Source organism: Argiope bruennichi, chromosome 7 (genome assembly GCF_947563725.1).
Source record: "Argiope bruennichi chromosome 7, qqArgBrue1.1, whole genome shotgun sequence".
NCBI classification, from domain to species: domain Eukaryota; kingdom Metazoa; phylum Arthropoda; class Arachnida; order Araneae; family Araneidae; genus Argiope; species Argiope bruennichi.
In genome coordinates this window covers 111905689-111930613 of record NC_079157.1, presented here as the reverse complement: position 1 = coordinate 111930613, position 24925 = coordinate 111905689, and the positions used below count along the sequence as shown (strand labels likewise).

General features: G+C 25.1%; 1 protein-coding gene across 2 annotated transcripts in view; it reads right to left on the bottom strand.

Annotated features, from left to right (window-relative positions):
• The window catches only part of LOC129975961 (AP-4 complex subunit mu-1-like), a 28374-nt gene extending 3576 nt beyond the window's left edge, over nucleotides 1-24798 (bottom strand). The window contains exons 1-11 of one of the 2 annotated variants that reach the window (XM_056089269.1): nucleotides 24441-24798; nucleotides 22267-22352; nucleotides 20036-20142; nucleotides 16886-16982; nucleotides 13484-13600; nucleotides 11919-11990; nucleotides 8796-8861; nucleotides 6059-6173; nucleotides 4769-4863; nucleotides 1546-1631; nucleotides 1228-1326 (exon numbers count right to left, since the gene is read on the bottom strand). In XM_056089269.1, coding sequence (XP_055945244.1) covers nucleotides 1228-1326; nucleotides 1546-1631; nucleotides 4769-4863; nucleotides 6059-6173; nucleotides 8796-8861; nucleotides 11919-11990; nucleotides 13484-13600; nucleotides 16886-16982; nucleotides 20036-20142; nucleotides 22267-22352; nucleotides 24441-24498 — 998 coding nt within the window. In that variant the 5' untranslated portion in view covers nucleotides 24499-24798. The remainder of the gene's footprint in view (nucleotides 1-1227; nucleotides 1327-1545; nucleotides 1632-4768; nucleotides 4864-6058; nucleotides 6174-8795; nucleotides 8862-11918; nucleotides 11991-13483; nucleotides 13601-16885; nucleotides 16983-20035; nucleotides 20143-22266; nucleotides 22353-24440) is intronic. The other variant, XM_056089270.1, reaches the window with a different exon arrangement.
• Between the last annotated feature and the right edge of the window lie 127 nt (nucleotides 24799-24925).

The window sequence follows — 24925 nt, the reverse complement described above, 5'->3', positions numbered from 1 at the left end:
AATAAGAAGGATAGCAACTTTCCAGTCAACACCATATTTTTTTTTTTTTTTTTTTTTTGCATGGTTAATAGATTTTGGATTGTCATCACTCCATTGGTACAATGTGGAATAATCATGAATGTCTGACTTTGATTGAATAATTCATATGATTCCAAAGATAGAGAAAATACAATAAGAAATTAAAAACAATTGTTTACATTAATTGTTTTTAATTTCAGTATTGGAATTGGAATGCCATCAGTATTTGGAATTAGTTTCATGGAATGAACCATTGGAATGATGTCAGTAAATTATTTTGCTAATGGATGAATATCTTTGTGACTGTTCTGTAGTGAATAGCTTATAAGCCAGCTAACAACTAAGCTACCTGAGCAATTGCTTTTGTTTCGTGGTCATGTTACTCGGCTGCGAACCACAAGGTCGAAGGCTCTATACTTGCTCATCACAATCCGCTACAATTCATTCCAATGCATTCCTCCCATGAGCTCTCAATGATATAGCTGTGAGCAAGCAATACTCAAAATGTTGTGTAATGTTTTATTATTTGTCTTTTTTTATGCTTAATTTATGTAATAAATGTGTAGTGTATAAAAACTATGCCCAAGATTTTTTAAAAAATGGAAAAAAAAAACAATTATTAGTAATGTCCTTAGAAAGTGGCAATTCCAATTATTATCAAAGCTATGTAGAGAAGGATCAAAATTAACTAACTCAAGCAAAACATTTTCAAAACAAGGAAAAGTTGCAAAGATTAACATTATTGTGGTAGATATGAATTCCGTCATGCCTTTTGATTTTTTTTTTCTGCTTCTCATCTAAATATATACATTTTTAATCATTATTCCTTTACATAGAAAACCATCCAACACTATTTAGATGATTTCTAATTGGAATGTCAGCATAAACAAGTGTAAGACATTTTAATCAGCTGGAAAAATAAAATCCTCAAATTTTCAAAATAATAAGAAAAGTTCTTGAACACATTTTAATTATGATAACTATAAATTTTGACCACTTCATTAAGCCATACTGATAGAAATTCAATTGAAATAAATTAATAAATTTTTAAAACATTTTTCTGCAAAACATTTAAAATGTTACAGGGGAAAAAGAAAAAAAAAAGGTCAAAGGCAATGTTTTCCTGCAACAGCAAAAGCTCCCCTCCCCCCCAAAAAAATAGCTATTTTATTGTAAGAATATCACAAAGAAAAGATAAAGCGTTCTTACTTTCTAGTTGCTGACGAAACCGGTATATGCAGACTAATATTCAGAGCTTCTACATCTGTAGGTAAATTGCAGTTTAACTTCAAAATCAAATCACAATCCCTACAGTATAAACGAAATCAATACTTAATAATATATCATAACAGAATGAAAATTCATAAAAAAATGACAATAATTATTATCACATCACATACAAGACAACTGAAATGATTAATTAAATCATTTCCTACTTTATCATTGAAAAAAGAATTACAGATGATTCATTTCTTTTGAGTAATAACATACAGATCAGATTTCAGGAATAAAGAAATTAATGGATACCTATTTTGTTCAGATCCTAGTATATTTGCAGTTAATCTAAAAGGTAAAAGAACAGGATTTTCCAAAGTATAACTCATAGCTTTAATCTAAAATGAAAGAAAAGAAATAATTAAAAAAAAAAAAGTTTAAATCCATAAAAAATACAAAATTAGTATTAAAAAAGTTAATATAAAAATATAGCACACATTAAAAATATATCTTATGAAATAATAAATTATTATGGAAAGAAGCATGCAATTTAAAATTTTATTTACATACAATATAGAAAATAACTTAAGTATTCTTTTTAAAAAAATTCAATCCAATATATATATATATATGTAAGCATATTTTATGTGAAGCAGAATGCAGGTTCGAAAACACAGAAGAGACATTTTACATTTTTAAATACATTTTAATCCATCCCGGGAAGGCAATTTATTTACAAGCGGGCGCGGACAGAACACGTCCACAACAGTGCGGAACAAAAGCAGAATTAAGGAAGAGACAATACAAATGATCAAATAAAATATAAATCTTATATAACATGGGATTTCTGGCCATGTGTCAATTCAATACTCGTGCTGACCTTGACAAAGGCAACTGATGTCACAGTAATTTTTACACAGTTTCAGTTAAATTAAAAAGTGGAATGAGATCAGGAAATAAGAGAATATTTTAGAATGACTTTGACATAGGCTGAATTAGGAAAAAATTTAGGGAATTAATTTGGATTAAATTATATATTAAAATATCATTACATACAAACACACACAGATATATATATATATATATATACAAAAGTATTAGAATCAAGTTAATAGGAAAAACAAAAAAACAAATAAAAATTAAACCAAAAAAATTATAAAAAATATAAAAAAAGAATCCGGCCTGAAGACTTTTTCAAGGGTCACCCTCAGGCAGGGATTCAAAGAAAGGGATTTTTTCTATGAGGAAATACAGACATTGTCTAATAACGACTCCTCGTGACCCGAAAATCCCCTGAAATTATGCTCAAGAGATATACCATTTTAACAGAAAGGAAATACAAAACAACAAATTAGAAGAAATTAACCACAACAAAGTAAAAATACAATAACAAAAATAACAATAAAAACAAAAAATAGCACTAAAATTAAAAATTAAAAACGAAAAGGCCAGTACATACCATCAACAGTCAAGGAAACTTTAAACTATCGATTGTGATTCCCTGTTTTTAAAAAACCAACGGTAAATTATGTAAACAGATGTAGGCTCCCAGCGACATCTATTGAGTGATCCAATATGCAAGGAAAGTTCTATTTTTATTTAAGCCAAAGGATTAATCCCAAACCATACCTTGTTTAATTAAAAAATTGGCATTACAGTAATTTCTAGGAAATTCATTTTTAATTAAATTTTTAAGGAGGTTGTTTGATGCTTCAATATAAGAATTTTTATTATTGCAAACCCTTTTGATCCTGTTAACTTGTGAGAAAATTAAATTTTTGAAAATTTTAGAGTTTAGATTGGAATGGTAGTTACATAGTTTTGTTATTTTAAAGTTGAAATCATCCCTTTTATCGTATATACCAACTATTGTTTTATCATTAGCAATTTCGATTTTTAAATCCAGAAAGGTAGCCTCAAGTTGATTTTTATTTGTATCTTTAAGAATTAAATCTTTTGGATAGCAATTAGTAATAATATTACTATTGTCGAAGTTAATCAAAAGTAGGTCATCAATATATCTCCACCTGTTTATTAAATTATATTTAATTATTTTTTTCTCATAGTAATGCAGGAAAATATTAGCTAAAGCACTTGAGAAAGCTGTTCCCATTGGAATGCCCTTGACTTGTTTATAAAAATTAATACCATTAAACACGTAATTTTCAGTAATATTAAAATTACATAACTGAAGCCAGTTATTTTTAGGAATGATATTTTCATTTAAATATTCGTCATATATAAAAGTGCACTCAATAGATGGCGCTGGGAGCCTACATCTGTTTACATAATTTACCGTTAGTTTTTTAAAAACAGGGAATCACAATCGATAGTTTAAAGTTTCCTTGACTGTTGATGGTATGTAATAGCCTTTTCGTTTTTAATTTTTAATTTTAGTGCTATTTTTTGTTTTTATTGTTATTTTTGTTATTGTATTTTTACTTTGTTGTGGTTAATTTCTTCTAATTTGTTGTTTTGTATTTCCTTTCTGTTAAAATGGTATATCTCTTGAGCATAATTTCAGGGGATTTTCGGGTCACGAGGAATCATTATTAGACAATGTCTGTATTTCCTCACAGAAAAAATCCCTTTCTTTGAATCCCTGCCTGAGGGTGACCCTTGAAAAAGTCTTCAGGCCGAATTCTTTTTTTATATTTTTTTGGTTTAATTTTTATTTGTTTTTTGTTTTGTTTTTCCTATTAACTTGATTCTAATACTTTTGTATCAATTCATCTGTGTTTTAGAAGTAGCTGCAATTGCGCTCTCTAAATACTATGAAGTTCTTTTTTGGTTTTAGTTTAAATAGGTTCTAAATTTTAGTTGCGATTTCGAAACTGTTTTGTTTCGTTTTCATTTTAGTTTCGTTTTCAAACTTTTTCTTACTTAAGATTGGTTATATATATATATATATATATATATGCAATTCTAAGAAAGGATTTATATTGGAAACTTAGACAAAAGATACCAATTTTTAATAAGTAAGTTCACTTTTACAATTTTCTTAATAATTATTAACATTAAGAATTGGATAAACTGTTATGTTTCAAAATCAACTTATATTCTTTTAGACACAGGACTCAAGAGATTAAAAGATTTCAAATTTAAAGTACTAACAGAAGCTTAAATAGAGACTATTACTAAATCTGCACAGAAAAACTTGTCTTCCATCATAATATATGCTAAGTTAATATTAATATCTATTATTAATGTTTGCATAAATATTTTGAATTCAAACATGTTTAATTTGAACCTGTTAAAATTCAAATAAAAAATAGTATAAATTTATTGGAAACTTAAAAATATTACACTAACAAAAAATTCAAATCAATTTTTTAATCATCTCTCATTTTATAAAAGTGACAATGATTTACAAAAAGTATTAATGCATTCATTTAAAATAAATACTTTAATAAAAGAAGAAATTAAAATTGCAAACCTTATTAATAATAAAAGAAAAGATTAATGGCTTCTTGTATAGAAACTTTTTATTTAATTTTATTGTAATAATGCTCAAATAGTTTAATAGATTACTTACTTCTCCTTGAGAAGGACGGGCAATAAATGATCTGTTCTTTTCAAAATTTTTATAATCTACACAGGTATCAAATTCACTATGATCAAAATACAGACCTGAAGCAAACAAAAAAAGTAAGCAGAAAGTACAGAAATAGAGTAAAATCCTTATTACAAAATGCCAACAGCTTTTGAAAACAAATATGGAATTTCATATATAAAAAAAGAGTTTAAACATATGATGATTTCATTAAAATTCTTAATTATACACAAATAAGGAAACCAACTCTGATTTTTAACACTCAAACTAAACTGCCTCATGTTTACTTGAAATGAGCAGCTTTCTTGATTTCTGAAGATGAATTTACATAACTGACATGCTAAAAGACATATTTATTTATAAAACTTTCATTTCCTGTTACTTGTTTCATTATTATACAGATGGAATGTGTTTTCTGTGATAATGCCTTATTTCAATATTTGCAGAACTATTTTAATATTTCAAATAGAGAATTTGGAAACATTTTAGAACAGTGTTTAGAAAGTGTTTTTAAAAATTGTAACTAATTTTATTTTAAGAACAGACGTACATATCTTCAGATATAAAAATAAAATTCATAGAAACAGATATATTATGAAAAAACATATAATGTTTATGAACAGTTATAAAATGACTCTCTTATAAGTATAAAATAAAGATATAATAGAAGAAGAATTAATCACAGATTTTCCATTCTCAAATTGCATAATCAGTATTAATGAAAGTAAATTAATCCAAAATACCTAATTCAATTTTTTTGAAAAAGAATTAAAGCACTTATCATATTATTTTCAAATATCTTAATTTTTTTTGAAATTCAAAGATGAACGTTTTTGAAATAGATAATGTTATTACACACAGGATACATTTTGAAATCATACATTTCTCATAGAATTGACAGACTAAATTTGAAAAAGTTATAAGAAAATTTTTGCATTATTCATTTTTATTTACAATAACAAGTTTATAATGCCCCCCCCCCTCCTGTAAAAAAAAGACATTGACTACTTTTTGTTATTAATCATTGAAAAAATGTCAGCAATAAATAGTAACGAAAGAAAATTCCAAATCTTCATGCATATAAATGTTAATTTTGATAATAATAAAGGTGCTAATATAACAGTATAAATCAACAAAAATATAATGTTAAATACAATATTATAATAAGTGCAATCTATTGTTTTTATAATCTTTCTAAAAAATTCAAAAGATAAAATTTCCAAAATTATATGGAAGCTTTTGATTTCTTTAACAAAGTATTTATTTACTTACCTTTAAGTGTTTCTTGCTTTAAACTATCTTCTAAACTAACCAAGAGTTGGTGGCTATGATTGATAAAACTCTTCAGTTGGATACAACCATACAAATGAAATATTTGAATTTGTCCCTAAATAAAAAGAATTTTATCAGTTTTAATCTATAATGAGAAATTAATTATGAATACAAATAAAAAATAATATGTATTATCATGTAATAAATATTTTGCAGATGCCATCAAAAGATTCTTAATAAATACTGACTAAAATCACAAAAGGCCAATTTGTAATTTTATTGTAGTAATTCAATAGCATATGAATATACAGGATAATTCTAAAATACCGCAAATGTGTGCTCAAATCTTCAATGAAAATTTGGATGGGATGAAAAATTGCCAATCAATGAATGAACAATTCATTAGGATTACACATTGCAGTTTTTAATGGAACAGTTATTTATCTGGTATCCTATTATAATAGATCTAGTATATTTTATATAAAATTTACATCACTAAGCTGAGCATTTAAGTTGCAACATGTATTACTTAATTCTTTACAAGGAAATAACTAAGGCTTTGTGAAGTTACAGTTATCATTCTAATTAGCCACTTCTGCACTGCATTATTATAAGTAGTCAGACACTTTTGTGTTTATATATTTTTTCAGAAAGTTGGACAAATTATTCTTTGACTATGTAAAGAATAAGCTTGAAGTGACATTTTATAGAATAGATTCCCTCATAAGTGCATTTAGGGATTAATCAGAAAATTATGAATAAAAACAGAATTTGGATTTACCCCATTTCCCAGACAATAAAGTGCAACTTTTGATCAATTTTTATTCGTTATATGCAATACTTATAAATATTTTTATAAAAAGGAAACATATATTCATAAAGACATTGTTTTTAAAAATACATTTTTTTTTGTTAATAATATGCAACATTTTCAACCAAACAATGCAAAACTTACAAAATATATGACAATATGAGAACAAAGCATCATATTAAAATTTGAGGTAAATAATTCAAACATTTGAGGTAATATGGATATTTGCAATTAAGAGCTATGCATGTACAAAACAAAGAATGTTTTTCACTCATAAATTTGAAGTCACAAATTTAAGACAGTTTATAAAAATTCTAGTTAAATTTAGAAAGATTACTGAACTTAAATTTCAACTGCTCTATGGAAGAAACTAGATGAACAAATTTTCCACATAAGAAAAAAAAAAAAAAACTTTAAATATTAATAAGTTATTTCACTTAAGAAATTTGCAAAATATCCTTAAATATTTAGAAATTAAATTCAGAATTTAAATTGCAATAAACTAATCTTTATACTGTTCAGTTTAGTTATATTAATGTCCTGTTTGAAGCAATGCAAGTTCCGTGCAATAAACAAAGCATCATAATTACACATCAATATTTATTACATTATTCATATTTCATGATCCGTTATCCACAAAACAAAAATCAGGCAAAATTGGTTTACTGAAAACATAAATGTTGAGGAAAAGCAAAACATAAAATACTGTGTCATTTTTAATTATATAATATATACATCAAATAACATTATAATTCAAATATTTGCCAAAAAATATGAATAATGTAATAACTTTTTTTGTTTATGATATCCAATTTATTGCAATTTAAACTATAAATTTAATTTATGAGCATACAGTGAAATATTTCTAACATTTATACAATATAACAAGTTGAAGATGCAAGTTTAGAAAAAATTAATTTATGGAAAAATACCGACCATTTATATTCTCTCAGAAAGCAAGTGGAATTCAGTTCATTACAATACTACTCTTTTCATGAATCTTAATGGCATTAAATTCGAATTTTTATATAAGTTGCCTAAATATCTAGCTAAAATTTATAAAAGAGAAATATGATGTTATTTTCTTGCACACATTAATTTTTTTTTTTTTTTTTTTTACTGTACATATTTATTTTTCTAGTTTATTTAAAGTATTTATTTTGAATTCTATTATAAAGCTTGCAAGAAAATTATTAAGTTTTGCATTAAAAGTTGAAAACTTTGGATGTTATATGTGGTGTAGAATTCTTGGAACAAAAAACTTTATCTTTCTAAATACACATGTCATTTTTATGAAATGCATTTAAGTAATCTACATAGCAAACGAAATAAGAGAATGGTTCGAATTATATTTTTTCTTCTTCAATTTAAATTGATTATTTGAATATCCTCATGAGTGAATCTTCGTTGTAAAATGTGTGTTTGAACATATTCTTTAGATGGTTAAAGTCCAAAGGCATTTCACTCCATCTTTCTGACAAATATATATATATAATCTGTACACTCTATCTCTACACAAAATGTCCAGATACTTCTGATCCCAAAATCAATTCATTTCAGAACCTGTACTTGCCTTTAAATTTGTGCACAGTATTTTTTTTTTTTTTTTTTTTATTAGCTTCAAGTTAGATTACAACAATCTAGTTTCTGATAATGATAATTTCAGGAAAATGTTTTTATGAACTAATTATTATTAACCATGCATCAGAAGTATTAATAATTACTACATTAAAAATCATACTCATAATTTATATAATATTATATAAATATTGATTCTAACAAATAACACAGATTTGTTATTTTGTAAGTCAATAAAAAACTTTGAATAAAAAAATTTCACAGTAATTAAACAAATTTTTAACAAATAAAATTTTGAATTCCATATCAGCACTTTAATGCAAATGAAGTATAATATTTATGACTTACTTCTTTGTTAAAATGTGCTGTTAACTTTTCAAAGACATCAACAAATACTTCAGCAGTTTTAATAAGCTATGAAAGACAAATAAATAAATTTCAAAAGATTATACCTAATTAATTTAAGAAAAAATTCTTATAAATAAGAAATACCTTGTAATAATACCAGAATATCACTATTAAATTGAGATTGCTTTGCTTCATAGCATTTAAATGCTAATCACAGAAGTTGCATTCTCTTAAATTATGAGTTTATTCGGATTTAATTATTACAGTCGAAGTTGAGACATTTTCAGTAAATAAACAGTGTAATTTTGAGAAATTTCTTATTATTCTACAAAATTTTATTAATATTTCATCAAGAATCAAAAACCATAAATTGAAAAAAAAAAACACTTTTTCAAACATGATACAGGCATAGGTTTAAAAAAAACTTTATAAAATAATGAATTCTGCCAAAAATAAAACACCAGGAATTAAATAATAAAATGAATAAGGTTATACAAAAATTGCTTGAAATATCAAAAGTATTGTAGATATAATACATGAAAACATTAATTGATCTCAAGAATAGAAAAGTAAATTTTAAAAATGCTAAAATATGCACTTTTTTTTTTTTTTTTTTTTTTTTTTTGCAAAACAATCATATACATTGAGAAGTGAATTGTGAACTCAAATAAAAAAATAATCCTACAGATATAGAATGGGCAATTGTTTTCTCAAGTCAGGAAAATTCTATTTGGTAAAGTAGGGATGAAATCTGAATAACAACACAAATAAAAACTTACACTCACACTTGTAAAAGAAAACTGTAAATTTCATACAAAAGAGAGAGAGAGAGAAAGAGAAAGTAGAAAATCTGACATAACCTAATGAGTTAAGCCTGATGACTCTATGGGTGTGCATAAAATAATAATTTGATAAAGAATGGCTTCAAATAATACAGTATATGAGGTAAGAAACGGCTTCCTGAATTTTATTTAGTAATTCAAATATTGTTTTATATTAATATAATTCAAGCTGAATAACATTAAGTGCTTGGAGTATATTACGTCTGTTCTCAAATTTCATCCAGGCATTGTTAGGTGTTTGTAAAATTACAATAGTTGTTCCTGTAGTATCTGATTTGATATTTATTCAATATTGCAAACCTCTGAAGTATAAACTTGGTTCTTCATATATCCTCAAAAAAAAAGTCAAGTGGTATGAAATTGGAAGAACATGGAGGTGATCTCTATCGATCCACAGTTCTATGAATGTTTCATCAAGAAAATGTCATGCACACACCACCTTGATGCAACATATGTTCAGTCTCTTGAAATTGTTTTAATTCATCTTTTATCTGATCATTCCAAGGCCAAAGTTTATTAATTTCCTTTTTGATTTGTCTCTAAACTGTTTGTGGCCATTTCATACCCATAACTAAAGAATCTGGTGAATAATTTAGAAACACCTTAAAAAAGAAATTAATCATTCAAATCTGACTATGCTCGAATGAAAATAAAATTCCGAAGAAGCCTACAGAATTTGAAATAGAAGAATTATAACTGACAAGAAATACAGATGAGTGGCATAATAGAAGGAACAAACAAACTGTTAGAGTTAACTCTGCATATTGGTAAAATGAATTTTAAGTAATTAAACTCGTAATCAGAAGCAAGAACTTTGTTTTTGCATTTTGTTTTAAAGTATGAATTAAAGAATATAACTTTCATATATATCTGAATTATTTTATAATTCTGCAATTGTAGCATATCCTAAAATGGCAACACCTAAAATTAGGCAGAAGAAAGAAACCAACTTCTAATTTGTGTAAATTGCTGTACATCAGAGGTATTACTATAAACAAATGGATTGGAAATATATTTGAGTATAGTGTATGGAAAGAACCACTGGGATTTTTAAAGAAAAAATTACATATAAAAGTGCTAAATCATATATAATAAAAATGATAATATTAGTTAATATTCTATTTTTCTTTTTTCCAAATTTTAGCCACATTAAATTAACTACTAAAACTTAAGTTATTATTTTATTACATTCATAATCTATATATATATACACACAAACTCTTTTTTATGCTAAGAAAATTTACATGTTTATAATATTTAGCTATAAAATATAGTCAATTTTAATAAATTTAAACGGTTGCTATTAAAATTCAATTAGTTAATTTAAAATGAAGCAGCTTATAATCTATTCTTCTAAAAGAATGTTTTAAAAATAAAACTAAAAGAAAAAGAAACAATGAGGAGAAAGTCAAAAGCATTTAGATAGTGACTTATTATAAGTGATATGAGAAAACATTAGCATCTATCCATTTCCTCTTGTAACTTGTTTTGCTAGTTTCTCCTGAAGTCTTTTTGGTGCGGTTGGTTTGTCACCATCATTCTAACTTTTCTACCTTAGATTCGATCCTAGCCTAAGTTTTACTTTTGTTTGTCTCCAAAAGCCTCGATAAATCAATTTTTAGCAACTCTCCCTAACATTTATCAATTAATTTATCATTTTTATAGTAAATCTTGTCACTTATATCACAAGTCTTATTTATTCCTTTTTAAAATTTTCCTATATTAAATTTTTTATTTTCATTTTAGTCATTTTACAATTAACTAATTTCTGCTTTTTATATTACATGTCTTTCTGCACTCCATGGAGTTTCATTCATCTCATCAAAACTTTCCCACAAATGCAGCTAAAGGTCCCAGCCAATGGCCAATAAACTGCAATAAACCTCTATAATGTTGACATTAGAATAAAAAAGCGGATAAAAATCAATATACATTTAATCAATTGAAGTCATAAATCATTTTACAAAGCAAAGAAATAGAAATGAAAATTCTTTTATTTATGATATAAGAAAGAGTAATTTCATCTTATAACCTTTTGAGATATCTTTCAGAGGATATCAAGCAAGCAATCATATTTAGTATAACATACAAACAAAAAATAATAATTTGAAGTAAATAGATCTAATGCTATATTAAAAAATCAACTTCTTAATTATTTTTAGCTAAACACTAAGTAACTAAAAATACAAATTTCAAATACATATTTTTAAAGTTTTCAAAAATGAAACATCTATTAAATGATGAAGCACAGGTATAAAAAAAGGAGTTAAATCAGTATCACCTGCTGAGATCGAGATTTCACTAGTGGCCTTTCGGCAGCTGAATTAGGAACCAACACTTTTTCCAAGCCAAACTAAATATATGAGGGAAAAATTCTCATAAATACATGCAAAAGAAATGTTAAATAAAACTAAAAGCAAAACATTTTTATTCCATTCTATTTTTTAAATATAAAATTAATCCCTATATAATGCAAAATTTTTGTAACAAAAAATGTCTTGCACAATATATTATCTCAGAAAGTGGCTGCACATTATAGCAATCAAATAATAATGGTTACATAGAGCATAATAAATCTTTAAATAATAGAGATATGACAGCACCTCACAAGTGTTAGCAACATATAATAAAATCTTTAAAGGTCTCCCAGCTAAGTAATTTAAAGGAATACTTAAAATGCACAAAATAGAAATACAAAAGAAAATGAGAAAGAATAAAACAATAAATTATTTAAATAATTATGATTAGCATTTGTAAAGATAAAAACAATATTCAATAAAAAAACACACACACACATTTTTGGTGAAAATTTTATTTTCATATATATATATAATATGGATTCATCTCCTTTCCACGCCCTTTTTCAAAATCTAATACCTTACCTAATTAATACATATATAATGTAACCCATACATAAGAATAAAGAGAAAAGCCCCTAATTTTGAAAAATATAAACCAGAAATTAAACAAAAATAAATTATCAGCTGTTCAGGGTGGCTATAGAATATAAGAAAAAAAAATTCCCTGACTTTTTCCTGTCGAAAATTTGCGACTTTTCCCTGACTTACAGTTATTACTTATATTAGTTTTCTGGCTTTCCACTTATTCAAAATCACTGCATGTGTACAAATTGCATAAATAAATACATTTTTATGATTTAACATTAGAATATATATAAAATTTATTTATTTTATATAAATGGAATGAACATTCTAAAAAAAACGATTAAAACATTGATTTTCTGCTTTTTTTTCTTTTTCCGTCTTCAGTATTAACATTTCTTAAATGGCAAAAATACTGGAAATTTTAACAAAATATGTTGCTTTTAAAGCTCTGTAAGAATTCTAAGAAGCATTAAAAGCATTCTTTTCAATACAAGTTATATTATGTTACACAGTAAAGGCTATATTATATTAAACTGCAAATCCCATACATGCTTGACACTAAATGCTTTTGTTCACATTTTTTAGATACTTTTACGAATTTTCCTGATTTTAGCCTAATTTTTTCAGATTGATAAAATTCCACAAATTTTTCTTGATAACCTGATTATTTGCCACCCTGTTGTAGCATGATTTTAATAAAGCTTCCAAGAATTTATCTGATTAGGAAAAATAGTAATTAGAGCTATTATATACAAAATAAATAAAACATTATTAATCAACATATAAATTTATTTCTTTCAGATTGAAAATTAAGATACATGTATTTATGAACATGCATAAGATACATCATTTTACATATAATTTTACATTTTGAGACTTGGTTAAAAAAAATGATCTGCTTTTATAAATGTATTTGAAATGGAATTAACATAGGAAAAGCATGCATAAAATTGAAATTTACTCGTACTGGTCCAGGTTTCTTAACCTCATACTTTGGATTTGATTTTGTGACTACAGGATCGGCAAACACTGTGTGCCTTATTTGTTCTGTGTTTGTAGTTTTCATAAATCCATTATCCTGTACAAAAAAAATTTCATTTTAACATTTTTTTTAAATATAAGTATTTTTTGAAAAAATCATCTATGGTTTAATAGCAAATTTAAGAATATGCATTAAAAATCATTTGCTTTACATTTCAATAACAGTTCAAAATTCAAGAAATAAAGATTAATTTAAATTTAGTAGATATAAAGAAAGGAAAAACATTGTACATTAAAATAAAAAATCGTAGTAAATATGTTATACTAATGAGATTAGATAAATTGTAAAAATGAATTACATTTTATTATAACCCATAAATTTATATTCATAAATGAAAATCTTACACAGAAATTATTAATAAACATAGCAAAGTTCACAAAATAAAAGTAAATGATATGAAAAAAATTCTCTCGACAAGCTGGAAAGTAAAGATCATCATTATCATCCTTATCATTAAAGTTAATGTTTTAAAACTCCTTTAATTAATTTGACAAAAAACAACAAATATTGCACTTTGAAACACTGGAGTTCATGGCTTTATTGTTATTGCATGATTCAGCATTTAATTCAAATAAACAACATTAAGGTAATAAATATTGTAAAAATAAAATGCAAACAGGTTTGTTTCAAAATATATTACTAAAAAGATTTTAATTTTTTTCAAGCACACACCAAAAAATTGTATTAGCTGGCAAAATATTAAAATTTATCATCTGCATTTTAGACATATTTGGTGAAAGAAGAATTTATGATTTAGTTTTTCAACCATATTACTTAAAATATCATTTGCTTCTGAAAAAATTAATATTGGATTTTATCTAGTATGCTTTTGAATATTTCAATTATAATATTCATATGAATAAAAGCCAATACATCATAGCTTTTTTTAATACGTTATACTGGTTGTCTTTTTTATACTCTCAGCTATGTGGCAGACGTCAGACTAGAGGAACTCCAGATTAATAAAAGATTTAATCAACAAGGTTTGTTAAAAAATGAATCGAAATAATAAAGCTTATGTTTATTGGATAAAATATAATTCAAAATCTAAGAAGTGGCCTATTTTATACTTTGGCAAGATAGCTGACAATCATTTAGTAAATTGGTCGATTACTATAAAAATATGTTACATGATAAACATTTTCTTTGAAGAGCAAAGTATTAAAACTTTCCAACAATAATTAATCACATTTAAAGAAATCTACAATCCAAATAACGAACAACAGCCAGATTTCACATGTCTAATCCTAATGGTCAAATGGATTTTCACTTTTATGAATATTTTCAGAAAGAAAATATAATGCTAGAAAATAACTGAGTTTATTTTAAAAGATGAAATGAAGACAAAAGAAATGTATTCACATACCTTGCTTCCAAAATAAAAATTATAATAAAATACGTTCAAAAGAATTAAGACACATGCAACACTAAACACTACAGCTGCTCATTTTTATTCATAAATTTTTATGTATTGATTCACTAAAGTTGATGATTTTTACATAATGTTGCCAATAAATTAATCGGCTTCTTTATTTTTATTTAACGATCTTTCCAATCTATTAAACTTTAGTCCATGTGGATATAAACAGTTTAAAAATAGGAAAAGGAAGTATGCATAAAATTTTTATTCATATTTTTTTCTTTTTGAAACTAGTAATATAGATCATGTTAAAAATACCAGAACTTAGGGGTTGCAAAACAATTTTTTGGCCCTAATTTCTATGCAAAACTTTTAGTTTATGAACAGAATATTTATTTATACAGAATTTTAGTTATACAGAATTATATTTATGAAGAGAAAAGAAAAATTTCTTTATTTATTGCCTAGAATTTAGTAAGACAAAATTCGCATATCAAGGGGGGGGGAGATATTGATCACTAACTTCATGTTCTCTAATTTAAAGTGAAACAAAATTAAGGACTTTGATAAAACAAAACACAAAATAACATTTTTGCAGTATTCTTAACACGCATGAAACATTCTCTTAAAAATTCTATATTTTCAGTTTCAATAATTCCACTAGCATTCAAATAGCTTGTAATCACCATTCCAATTTTTCTCAATCTTAGAAATTGGACTGCTCTATGCAGAAAAAAAAAGTGTGTGTGTGTGGGGGGGGGGGGGTAAATAGAAAAGAGATGAGCTTCTGTAATTTAGCAGTCAAGAATAGTGCTATTTTGTTTTCAGAACTATGACAACAATCTTTTACTCTTACAATATTTTAAGAGATTGCCTCTTTTAAAATTAAAAAAATAATAATAAAATATCCTTCATTTCAGCAATTTTTAAGAAAAATCTCTGTTTTACAGATGATTTTTAAATTTCCTGTTTTTTTCCTAATTATTTTAGTGCTCCAGCAACCCTACTCAATCACAATTGAATAAAGCATTGATTTTTCGGGCGGAGGGGGAGATTTAAACTAAGAAAAATACTAAAAATACAGAACGAGAGATTAATTTTCTACATCAAAATTATCATATAATTTATGTTTATTTTATATTATAATAGAACACAGCCAATATTTTTCATAACACATACTAGTATGCTTTCTATGTAATGAAAAACTTTAAAAAAATGCCACAAATTTATACATATTATATTTGCATTCTCTTTTAACACAATTGTAATTACGTATCTCTTTTCATTCTTAGAATGGCAAATAGATCTGAATGCATCTTGTTTCGAGACTATGGTCTCTAGCAATTAATTAATTTATGCAAAATTTAAAAATTATTATAATATAAAATTTATGCAATTTTTTATTATTTAAATATAAATACATATCATATATGTTCTTACATCATATTAAAATATTTAAGTTTTAACATATTAATTCAATTTGTTTTACACTGTGGAGCTTATACCACATTTATTGGTAAAGAATAAAGGATCTTAAAAAGATAGTACTGCATTAAAATCTCAAAATTCACAGAATTGTTTGTATTCCAACTGCAAACATTTAGTAAAAAGGCTAAGGATAACACTTGCCAGCTTCATATAAGTTATTCCTTATATGTATGTCCATTTAAATACAAGTTCACACACAAATTCCTTCGTATAAACTATATGATATTTTTGTACTACATGTATATGCCTGAGGGTATACATGCATATATATGCCTATAGGCAACAAAGGGAATGATCATAGAATGTAGCAACATGATATTACATAAAAATGTTTCATTTGTGACAGTTTAACAGATGAATTTTTTAAATCTAAGTAACTATATTATATACAAATGATATGCTTAATATCACTGCTTAAAATTTCTATTATTATTATATATTAAATAAGTTAAAGAAGTTTTTTTTGTTATTACCACACATTCTGTCAGAAGTTCATAAACCAGAAGCAAATTTTTTGTAATGTGATCTTCAGTTGCACCACCACAAAAATTTCGTAACAAAGAATGAAAACTGCAATATAAAAATAATATTAGTTAGATTGAAATTATTTCATTATTAATTCCTCCAAAATTCCTACTTCAAATCATAGCAAAGAATAAATCATATATACATTAAAAAAAATTTAAAATGTTAAAAATTTGTGCAGGGAAAGTTAATTCCATATGAATTCTAGGAATTGTCTCTTCTTTTAATATTTTTCTAGTCTGATTTTCTTTCTAGGAAATTAAACTATATATATATATATATATATATATATATATATATATATATATATATATATATATATATATATATATATATAATGTTATTTTACAATCTAAATTAAATCCTAATTAATTTCCTAATTTATATCTTAATTTAATTCACACTAACTTAATTTTAGTATGTTCTCTTATTTCCTGATCCAATTCCTCCTTTTTTATTGAATTAATGCTACACGAGCACTGTAAAACTGCTTTAATCTGCATTTTCACATGCTCCAAGTGAAGGGATAAAAATATGTCAACGCTAGCTAATTCTTTTTGAAGATCCCTAAATTATCTTTCCTAAGTCTACACATGTCAAAGAATCTCTGTCAGAATCTCATCATATAACATCATTTGAGAAAAATATTTTGATCCTTTTTTAATGCTCTTGTGTTGTGCTGTAGTATCTTGTTGCTTCTTTCTTCTACATATTATGCATCCCGGGATGGAATAAAGCAAAGTTTTAAAATTTCAAAGTATTTTCTCTCTCTTTGGCCACAATACTGCTAAAAAATATGTGTTTTACATTATATATATATATATATATATATATATATATATATATATATATATATATATATATATATATATAGCATATTTTAGTAGATTCATGACTAAAAAGAACTGACTTTTAGAACAGATAATTAACAAATTTTAACACAGATAATTATCCTGTCAACTTTTAATTGTAAACATGTTTTAGCAGATGTTTCGCCAAGAAGAAGAGACTTTTGAAATTTTAACTTCGATTTATTTCGTTCCATGTGACATAATTTGTACAAGAAGCAAACGATCATAAATGATGCTTCAGTCTACATTGCAACACAAGAGGAAATGAGATCTAAATTTGATCTCATTTCTTCTTTCTCACAAATCTCATAGTAAATCCCTTCAGTGATTTTACTATGAGGTTCTGATAAAGATTTTTTCAAACCTATCGGTTTTAGCCAAGGGAATTTTCCGTATCTTTAAAAGAATGTTGTAAGCATTAGGGATTTTTATCCTTCACTTTGAGCATAAGAAAATTCTGAAGTGAGCAGTTTTATAGAGTGTGTGTTGAATTAATTAAATAAAAAAAGTGGAAATGGATCAGAAAATAAGATAAGATTTTAGAAAAAAGTTCTTCATATGGGTTGAATTAAGAAAAAAATTAGGAAATTAATTAGAATTTAATTTAGATGAAAAAATACCATCACTCAAACACCCATATAAAGCCTGGATAGAAGAAGCAATCATTGAAATTTTTAGCACTTTTTATTCTTCAGAATTCCATCAATATTTTCCATTTTTTTTTTGTTTTTGTTAAAAGATTTTTTTATTGTGTTCTATTATCATCGTTATAATGAAACATCATTATAATGAAATAAGAGGCAAACAATAGCAATTTCATATACAATAAAGAAAACAGATACTAAAATATGCATTTTTGAAATATGTAAGAAAGTGTAATATGATTTACATGTTGAACACTCATAACTGCACTATGAAAAATAAAAATATCAAAATTAACCAATTAAAAAGTAATTGAAAAAAATCATTTGTTAAGCATTCAAGCAATAATGGTGCTTTCCTACAGAAATATATTAAATACAGCATGATATGCATATAATATTAAACCTCTCATTAAAAATTAAAAACTGTATAAGTAAAGTCAAAAAGAAATTTAAATAAAACTATGTACATTTGAGTAAAAAATATGACAGAAAATAAACTACAATAAAATTAAAGAAAAAAATTACACGTTCTCTTAGGCTTTTACCTTTAGTATTAATTATATATAGCAGTCTCCCATTAATCAAGGTTCATGATTATCCAGCCACTATACTACTTAGACAAGAACATAGAAATATTCTGTAATAAAATGAGGAATAGTTTTTGTAAAAATTCAGCCAACATTGCATATTAACTGCTGTATTTGTGGCTTTCTACATCTTTATAACAAATTGTTTGAAATCCATTGTTTGTCTATATCTTTGTAAAATAAACAAAACACATAAACCTTTAAATTTACAGCTTTTATATTCAACCTAAAAGAGGTATTAATCTCAATCCTAATTAATTATTATTATAAAGAAAGTGTTTAAACTGGAATAAGTTTAATACAAAGAAGAAAATAATATGGTAATAAAATTGATGTCACCATGGAACTAATTTTTTGAGTTTTAAAATGGTGTAGAAAATTTTTTTTCAATGATTTGTTTAGAAGTGATAATGGAAAAATTTTAAATTATGTAGCAACTATTTCATCCTTTTCAAAATGGTGCAGCAATTTTTTAATAGTGCTTGTAATCTTTCTAAATACTAAGAAACATGTGTGTCAAATTTTGTTTGAAACTCTCAAGAGGTGTAGAATTATAGAGGCAAATAAATAAATTTCAAATGTAGAATTAAAACAAGCAAATAAATAGACAGTTAACTATATATATAAACTAATAATTTTTTACTGTAAAAATTTATGTATTCATCCTTTACACTGGATATGATTTTATGTTTCATCTAATTAGATTTCATCTAATTAATAAAATTTACCTTAAAATGCATAAAATATTTTTATTCTTGAATTGACTTTTTGGTAACAAATTTTTAAAACATGTTTTACTTGTAATTATAGGCCAGGACAGTTTTTTAAAAAGCAAATTTTGTTATAGAGAGGATGCTTTTAATGTATGGGTGGAGCAAAAAGTAAGCAATTATAAAACTCTAGCTGACCAGACTGTTATATAGCCTATTCTTCTACCTATGAAGCCAGATATGTGAGAGGCTGCTATATATGCTAAAACTAAAATATAAAATTTATTGTATACAAAAACAACTCACCTGTCTAAAAACTGTATAACAACTAAAGTAGGAATTTCTCTCTTGCTTAGAGCTACATATGTTATTTTGTCTCGTTTTATAAAAAATCCTTGAATACCATTAGATTTCTGCAAAAGAAAAGTAGTTCAAAAAATCAAACAAAATGATTTCATGATTTTTTTTTTTTTCCATTTTTCAAAAACATGTATAATAAGAATTTTTTTATTTATTAATAAAAAAAGAATCAATATTGAAGGAATAAAAAAAGCAATGTAGTGTGTGTGTTTTGATTTTGGATTCAAAGTTAATTTATAGGTATGTTTTACAAATGTATTTTAAAAGTTGTTATAATATAATAATGCATTAATATATAGATATCATAAAATAAATGTGTATATAAAAAATTTCAATGCCTTTCAAAATGTAAGAAGATTTAAACTTAAAAGTTTAAATATAAAAAAAAAAAGTGCTCAATCAATAATTAGCAAATCAATAGAAAAATTGCATGTACAAATGAGGAAACAGAGAGAGAAAGTGATTGCAATTTATTAACTCAACAATTTATTATTTGATAAAAATAACAATTACATTTATTATCCAATGAATACAAATAAGATGAAACAGAAGCAGTATTCTATAATGCAATTTCTTTATATTGTGCAATGCAGTTAAAAATTTCCAAATTTCCACTCATTCAAAGCAACTGATATAACTCTTCCAAGTCAACACTTCATATATAGCTCACTAACAGATTAGCACACACCAATTAAAATTAAAATAATCATTTAATGCACAAGATTCTACTTTTATATCTTACAATTTGTCATTAAAAATAGTTGTAGTATTTCTGCTACCAGATATAACTGGTAGCAGAAAATGGCCTAAATTCGTAACACCCAAATGATGGATAGTTAAATATTGAATTTAATAAAAATGCATAACTAATAATGACATTAAAGGCTGATAGATATATAGGAACTAAAAACTTAAATACAGATAATTAATTGTAATATTAAATTTAATTACAAATGTTGGCTACTTTTTCGTTTACAAAAGCAATAAATCTTTGTTAATCATGTATATATAAGAGGATCAAAAGCACAGCAAAAGAGTTTCTTTGGGGGTCAAAAGCAAAAATGCTAACTGGATTCACTATCTGCACCTCTCTTTTAATATATATATATATATATATATTATTGCAGATTTTAATCCTGTCAGCTAAATAATATGCAATAGATTTTGATTGAAGTAGAATGCAGGTTTGAAGCAGTGAAGAGATTTAGTATTTTTAATTTCATTTTATTCTATTCTGAGTGGCAGGCGTGATTATATACAAGTAAACGCAGTGTCGCACAAAGCAAAAGTAAGAAGAGCGAAAAAAGGGACGAACAGATGATGACTTGCCTTATATAACATAGGATTTCCGGCCACGCACCGAGGGAATGACCTTTGACACCTGTTCAAGGGTACCGAAATATCGCTCTCATTTGAAACGTAGTTCTTGATGGCGCATTATTTTTACAAAGGGATTAATTAAACCGAAAGTGGAATTGGATCATGAAATAAGAGAATATTTTAGAATGAAGTTACTATGGGCTAAATTAAGATAAAATCTTGGAAATTAATTAAATTGAAATTAGAGTTAAAATATCATTACATATATATATATATATACAGATGACTAGCTACATTTTAAGTTTTGCCGTAAAAATTCTGTAATTAAAAGAATGATGAATCGTGTTTTCAGCAAATTAAAATATACATTACAAGACAGAATAAAAAATAATATGCATGTCTTTGCCTTTTTCATGATGTTTTTTCTTTATTTGACAAGCATTCAATGAAATGATCATTTCATAAATTTATTTACTATTTAATAATAATACCATTATATTATTACACAGTAAAGGAAATATATTAAAATTCCAGTTTTTATTATTTTAAGAGAAACAAATACTTTGAAAGAAAAATAAATTATCTCTAGAAAACACATTAACAGGACTTCAAAGTCTTAATTAAAAAAAAAATGCATTGACCAAATGATAGCGATTAATTATAAAAAAAATCCCAGATATGTCAGGTTTATAACTACCAGCAATTAATCACACATCTACTCCCCCCATAAAAAAAAAACCCCATTGTGCTAGTCTATTGATTCGGTTTGCCAATGGCATATATTAAGGTAAAAATCTGCCAATTCAGTATTTAGTTAATACATAAGAATCAAAAGAATTATAAATTGATTTACTTACTACACAGGGAGGATTTGATCCTGATTTACTCTTTAAAACAGAAGAAATCACAGAATTAAAATATTCTTCAGGAATATCATCTCTATCTATGAATGAATGTTAAAGAATAATTCATGATAGATATTAATAAATAACAAATAAAACATTTAAAAAATATAATGCTTAATATGAATCTCATTCTTGCATTGCTAGCTAGATACATAAGACCAATAAGTTGTAATTAAAATTGTTATATTATATATGAGAATTTTAAGTGGTATTAAATTATAAGCATATTCCAACTGTTGCCGAATTTCAATGTTGGCATCATAAAATTAGGCAGTTTATTATTATCTCTTTGTAGGTTTTTAACATAGTTAATGAATGATTTTACTTTTATCAAAAATAAAAACACTGACATTTATATGTAGTATAATTTTGACAGATTCATGGCTGAAAGGAACAGACTTTGGGAACTTAATTTCAATTTATTTTACCACAGGAGACTACTTTGTATAAGATTACAAATGAATGTGTTTCTTCATACCAGAACAAAAAGTTTTTTTCCCCCTTTTAAAAGTTTTTACTAATAGATTCTGATAGGGATTTCTTTGATACATGTCAGTTTAGAAAAGGGAATTCAGGTATCTTTGAAAGAATACTGCAGGCATTAGAAATTTCTATCCCTTAGCTCAGGATTTGAGATTTCTTATCTCAGCAATTTTTTTAAAGTATATGTTAAATTTAAAAAGTGGTATTTAGGTCAGGAAATCAAAAAAGAATTTAGCATAAAGTAACATAGGTTAATTTAAAATAAAAATTCATCCTAATTAATAACCTAAATTAAGTTAATTAAGGGAATTAAGATTTAAATTAAATTAAGAGACATCATTACATATAACTCCCTCTTGCTTTCCAAATCAATCAATCAATGATCGCTTTAGAAGAATTATTAAACAATAGCAACGAGAAATCATAATGTGTTGAAACCTACTTCAGACAAATAACACAAATAATTTATTTTAATAAAATATAAGCTTATAAAAAATTTGTGTCCTTTCCTTTCACCTAAAATATCTAACATGAATATAAAGCCCCATTATTAATCACTTACAGAGAGGAATAAAAATTAAAATTTTGTCATGTTTTCTATTTTTTTTAAAAAAAAGATTAACATATTTTCAAAAACAATTATAAACTCTATTAAAAAAATCACCTTATTTATAGTCAATTACTGAAAGAACATCCTGCTGATATTCCAACAGTTTCATGAAGATGCTTCTGCCCATCTTATATGACACATTTGAAAAAAAAAAAAAAATTATTAAAAAATGTAACAAAGCACATCTCTCTTCACAAATTTAATTTGTTCTGAACAGTTTCAATTAAAAATATAAGTAAATAAAAATCATTCTGAATTGTACATAACAAAATTTTAAAGGACATTAATACCATCTTTACAGATTTCTACTTTTATTTATACTGCAACAGCTTTTGACAATGCAGCAAAAAATCTTTTTTCCCATCTATTACAATTATATCTATTCAAAATTCTCCCCTGTAAATTTTTATTCTTAGAGCTTTTTATACTTTTCATATCCTTTTAAAATAATCACTTATTCATATGCAAAAATGCTAATTTCTAGCAATAACTAAACATTTTTTTATTATTATTATTATTATTGCATTTTGCAATCCCTTAGTCATGCAAATTCAAATTTATAAATTTCTACAGAAACCCAATTTATAAAAATTAATTCCATGTATCTGTGCCTTGAAGCAATTCTCTTTCCAATCACAATGGATATTTTTAATTCAAAATTTATTAAACAACAAAAGTTTTGTTTTCTCACACAGCTCTAATCGTTACTATTTGTAGTATCATATCTTGTCGGAAAATAATTCATATATTTTTTTAATGTACTATAAAATAAGTGAAAAAGTTAAGAAAGTTATTAATAAATTTTTGATTAAAAAAACAACAATATTTTTAAAATCGTTGCGTTATTATGAGAATTAAATGTTAGCTATAAATTTACTATTGCTTAATTATATTGACATTAATTCCAGCAGAATGAAAAAAATACAATACCTCTGCAATTTTTAGATTCAAGTAATCCGATATCAATAATTTAGCGTAGAAGCAACTGGAACACTTAGAACTGAAATAAGAAACTATAATCAGGAAAGGATACATTTTTCTTTCAGTAAAACATCCCCTCTTGAAGAAAAAATATAAAATGCAGACAGCATTTTATTCAGAAAAATTTTATTTTTGGCTCACATTTACTTTGAAAACACCACTAAAATATTATGTTTGGTTATAAGAGAATAAAGCTAATTTTAATTTAGAAGCAAATGAAACATTTAAAAATTATCAGGAGTCCATTCCTGGATTAACAACCCCTAAATTTATATATTTATAAGATTTTTCAATGAATTAATAAAATCTTACTTAAATAATATTTATATAATTTAGATACAAAAAAAAAAATTTGTTTACACTATTTCATGTACTTAAATTGATAAGTTCCATGTATTTTTAAAATTAGTTTTCGTTTTGATATACAGACACAGTTGCAGTCAAATGCAAGTGATATATATTTTAATAGAAACTTTTGCTTATCGGATCATAAAATTATTTTATTTGAACAAATAAAGCAGAATTTAAATTACAGAA